The sequence below is a fragment of the Mirounga leonina genome, unplaced genomic scaffold (assembly GCF_011800145.1).
Source record: "Mirounga leonina isolate KUSES-001 unplaced genomic scaffold, KU_Mleo_1.0 Mir_366, whole genome shotgun sequence".
NCBI lineage: Eukaryota > Metazoa > Chordata > Mammalia > Carnivora > Phocidae > Mirounga > Mirounga leonina.
Window position 1 is genome coordinate 22,887,778 of NW_023270709.1, and position 4,448 is coordinate 22,892,225.

General features: G+C 58.1%; 1 protein-coding gene across 1 annotated transcript; it reads left to right on the plus strand.

Moving 5' to 3' along the window:
• Positions 1-201: 201 nt before the first annotated feature.
• SOX4 (SRY-box transcription factor 4) lies at positions 202-2,535 on the plus strand. Its single transcript, XM_034985770.1, has one exon. It carries the CDS (start codon positions 1,090-1,092, stop codon positions 2,491-2,493), a length of 1,404 nt encoding a protein of 467 aa, XP_034841661.1. The 5' UTR covers positions 202-1,089; the 3' UTR covers positions 2,494-2,535.
• Positions 2,536-4,448: the final 1,913 nt, after the last annotated feature.

Consider the following 4,448-nt stretch of genomic DNA (forward strand, 5'->3'; position numbering starts at 1 on the left):
CACACCACACACACACACACACACACAGAGCAAAAGGAAAAAAAAGGCAGCAGAAATCTCAGCTGTACTTCTAGCCCTTTTAAAAAGTTTGCTCTGTAAATTGGAATGAGGTCAGATTTGGAGCTTCTCATTGCACGCGGAGATTATTATTGCATCGGGTTCCAAGCCAATGGGAAGCGCGGGGGAGGGGCTTGGCACGAGGAAGCGTTGGTTACAGCAGCTGATTGGCCGCGGCCAAGACTGTGAAAGGATAAAGAGGCGCGAGGCGGAATTGGGGTCTGCTCTAAGCTGCAGCAAGAGAAACTGTGTGCGGGGAAGAGGCCTGTTTCGCTCCCGGGTCTCCAGTTCTTGCACGCTCTTTAAGAGTCTGCATTAGAGGAACTCTGCCATTACCAGCTCCCTTCTTGCAGAAGGGAGGGGGAAACATACATTTATTCATGCCAGTCTGTTGCACGAAGGCTTTTTGGCTTCCTACCTTGCAACAAAATAATTGCACCAACTCCTTAGTGCCGATTCCGCCCACAGAGAGTCCTGGAGCCAGAGCCTTTTTTGCTTTGCATTGTAGGAAAGGGACTAAGTGATAGAGACTATGTCGCTTTCCTGAGCTGCTGAGAGCGCTCGTGAACTGGAACCAACTGCTTCAGGGGAAGGGAAAGGAAAAAAAAAAAAAAAAAAAGACTTGCCTGGGAGGCGGCGAGAAACTTGCCTTGGAAGCTTCAGCAACCAGCATTCGAGAAACTCCTCTCCACTTTATAACACGGTCTCCAGACTCAGAGCCGAGAGACAGAGCAAACTGCGGCGCGGTGAGAGCGAGCGCGAGAGAGCGAGAAGCAGAGGGAGGGAGAGACTCTCCAGCCTGGGAACTACAACTCCTCTGCAAGAGGCGGAGCGCGCCTTCCCCGCGTCTTCGGGAGACTTTTCTCTCTGCGCGCACCACCGCCCCGGCCAGGAGTGGAGGGGCCCGCACGGCCGCCGCGCGCGTCCTTCCGCTCGGCGTGTACTTGGCCCCGGGAGCCGGGAGGGCCCGGCGATCGCGCCGCGGCCGCCGCGAGGGTGTGAGCGCGCGTGGGCGCCCGCCGAGCCGGGGCCATGGTGCAGCAAACCAACAACGCCGAGAACACGGAAGCGCTGCTGGCCGGCGAGAGCTCGGACTCGGGCGCGGGCCTCGAGCTGGGCATCGCCTCCTCCCCCACGCCCGGCTCCACCGCCTCCACGGGCGGCAAGGCCGACGACCCGAGCTGGTGCAAGACGCCGAGCGGGCACATCAAGCGGCCCATGAACGCCTTCATGGTGTGGTCGCAGATCGAGCGGCGCAAGATCATGGAGCAGTCGCCCGACATGCACAACGCCGAGATCTCCAAGCGGCTGGGCAAACGCTGGAAGCTGCTCAAAGACAGCGACAAGATCCCTTTCATTCGGGAGGCGGAGCGGCTGCGCCTCAAGCACATGGCTGACTACCCCGACTACAAGTACCGGCCCAGGAAGAAGGTCAAGTCCGGCAACGCCAGCTCCGGCTCCTCGGCCGCCGCCGCCGCCGCCAAGCCGGGGGAGAAGGGAGACAAGGTCGGTGGCGGGGGTGGCCACGGGGGCGGCGGCGGCGGCGGGAGCGGCGGCGCGGGGGGAGGGGGCGGCGGCGCGAGCGGCGGCGGCGCCAACTGCAGACCCGCGCCGAAAAAGAGCTGCAGCTCCAAGGCGGCGGGCGGCGCGGGCGGCGGGGCCGGCAAGCCGCACGCCAAGCTCATCCTGGCGGGCGGCGGCGGGAAGGCGGCGGCCGAGCACGCGGGCGCCGCGGCCCTGCTGCCCCCGGGCGCCGCCGCCGCCGCCGCCGACGACCACCACTCGCTGTACAAGGCGCGGACTCCCGGCGCGGCGGCCTCGGCCTCCACGGCCGCCTCCGCCTCGGCCGGCCTGGCGGCCCCGGGCAGACACCTGGCCGACAAGAAGGTGAAGCGCGTTTACCTGTTCGGCGGCCTGGGCGCCTCCTCTCCGCCCGCGGGCGGCGCGGGCGCGGGCGCCGACCCCCGCGACCCCCTGGGCCTGTACGAGGAGGGGGGCGCGGGCTGCTCGCCCGCCGGGCCGAGCCTGAGCGGCCGCAGCAGCGCCGCGTCCTCGCCCGCCGCCGGCCGCTCGCCAGCGGACCACCGCAGCTACGCCAGCCTGCGCGCCGCCTCGCCGGCGCCGTCCAGCGCGCCCTCGCACGCGTCCTCGTCGGCCTCGTCCCGCTCGTCCTCGTCCTCGTCGTCGGGCTCGTCGTCCTCCGACGACGAGTTCGAAGACGACCTGCTCGACCTGCACCCCAGCTCAAACTTTGAGAGCATGTCCCTGGGCAGCTTCAGCTCGTCGTCGGCGCTGGACCGGGACCTGGATTTTAACTTCGAGCCCGGCTCCGGCTCGCACTTCGAGTTCCCGGACTACTGCACGCCCGAGGTGAGCGAGATGATCTCGGGAGACTGGCTCGAGTCCAGCATCTCCAACCTGGTCTTCACCTACTGACGGGCGCGCGCGCGCGCGGGCCGGGGGGCAAGAGGGGGGGGTTAAAAAGAAGGAGAGAGAGAAGCGGACAGAGAAAGAGTTGGAAGAGAAAAGGGAAAAAAGAAAAAAAAAAGGAAAAGGAAAAAAGATGAGCGGGGCCGGCTTCGGCCGCCGAGAGAGAGGAGCGCGGGGGGCGTTTTGGGGACCCGCGCTCCCAGCCCCCACCTCCCCGGCCGCGGGGACGTGGAGGAGGCGGCGGGGAGACGAGGGGCGACCTTTCGTTGTTGTTCTTGATGTTGTTGTTGATGGCAAAAAAAGCTACTTGGAGTTTCCTCCCCTTTGCCCGAAGAGACCCCCCCCCCACTTCCAACGAGCTTCCGGACTTGTCTGCTGCACCCCCAGGAGGAAGCCGACTTGGTAGTTTTTCTAGAGACTGAAGGAATCTCGTCCCTTTTTTCATCGCCCCCCCCCCCTTGCTGTTTTTGGTTTATTTTATCTCATTTCTTGGTCAAGAGAGGAGGGAAAAAAAAGAAAAGAAAGAAACCCAACGCGCCCCTGGGGATTTAGTCCTCAGCACCCCCGCCATCCCCTCCCCCTGAAGAAGACCGAAGGCTCCGGGCGAGGAGTTGGACCGACGGCAGATATTTTGGGGGGTCGCGCAGGCTCGAGTGCCAGGACAGAGCGACTCCACGCTGGCGGATCCCCGTCCTGTTGGGTTTTTCCTCCTTTTCCCCCTTCTTTCTTTTTCCTCTGCCTTCCTTCCTCCCTTTTCCTTTCTTCCGCTCGCCCCCCCAGCCCCACCCCTGCAGCCAGCGGAGGAGACGCGGAGAGCCCGGCGAGGGGCGCGGGGCGCGGGGCGGGGCGCGGGGGTTGCCGCGGAGGAGCCGGGACGGATTGCGCGTTCGGGGGCAGGGGGCGCGTCCTGGCGGCCCCCGCCCCGCACCCCCGACGGCAGCGAGGTGAGACTCGGCGCGGCCCGCGGGCGAGCGGGAGAGCGGACTGTTTGATGTGGTCCCGGGGGCCGTGCAGGGGCGAGTGGTTTCGGGCGGGGGGGGGGAGAGGTTTTTTTCTTCTCTTGAAATCGGAATCGTGATGGTGTTGGATTATTTCACTGGTGGGGTTAATATAGCATGTTATCCTGTCTATCTTTTGAAGATTTCTGTATAAGACTGTTGAGCAGTTTTTAAAATAGTGTAGGATAATATAAAAAGCAGATAGATGGCGCTATGTTTGATTCCTACAACAAAATTATCACCAGCTTTTTTTCATTCTTAACTCTTTAAAGGATTCAAACGCAACTCAAATCTGTGCTGGACTTTAAGAAAGAAAGAAAAAAAAAAAAACACAATTCAGGACCAAATTTTTTCTCAGTGTGTATGTGTTTATTCCTTATAGGTGTAAATGAGAAGACGTGTTTTTTTCCCTCACCGATGCTTCATCCTCGTATTTTTTTTTTTTTCCTTGTAAATGTAATCAGATGCCATTTTATATGTGGACGTATTTATACTGGCCAAACATTTTTTTTTTATTTTGTCCCTTTTTTATTTTAACCTTTGGTTTACTTTCTTTTCTACTTCCTTTATTTCTTCCTTCCTTTTTTTTTCTTTTGTTTTTTTTCTTTCTTTTTTTTTTCTTTTTCTTTTTCTTTTTCTTTTTTTTTTTTTTGGTAGTTTGTTGTTACCCACGCCATTTTACGTCTCCTTCACTGAAGGGCTAGAGTTTTAACTTTTAATTTTTTATATTTAAATGTAGACTTTTGACACTTTTAAAAAACAAAAAAAGACAAGAGAGATGAAAACGTTTGATTATTTTCTCAGTGTATTTTTGTAAAAAATATATAAAGGGGGTGTTAATCGGTGTAAATCGCTGTTTGGATTTCCTGATTTTATAATAGGGCGGCTGGTTAATATCTCACACAGTTTAAAGAATCAGCCCCTAATTTCTCCATGTTTACACTTCAATCTGCAGGCTTCTTA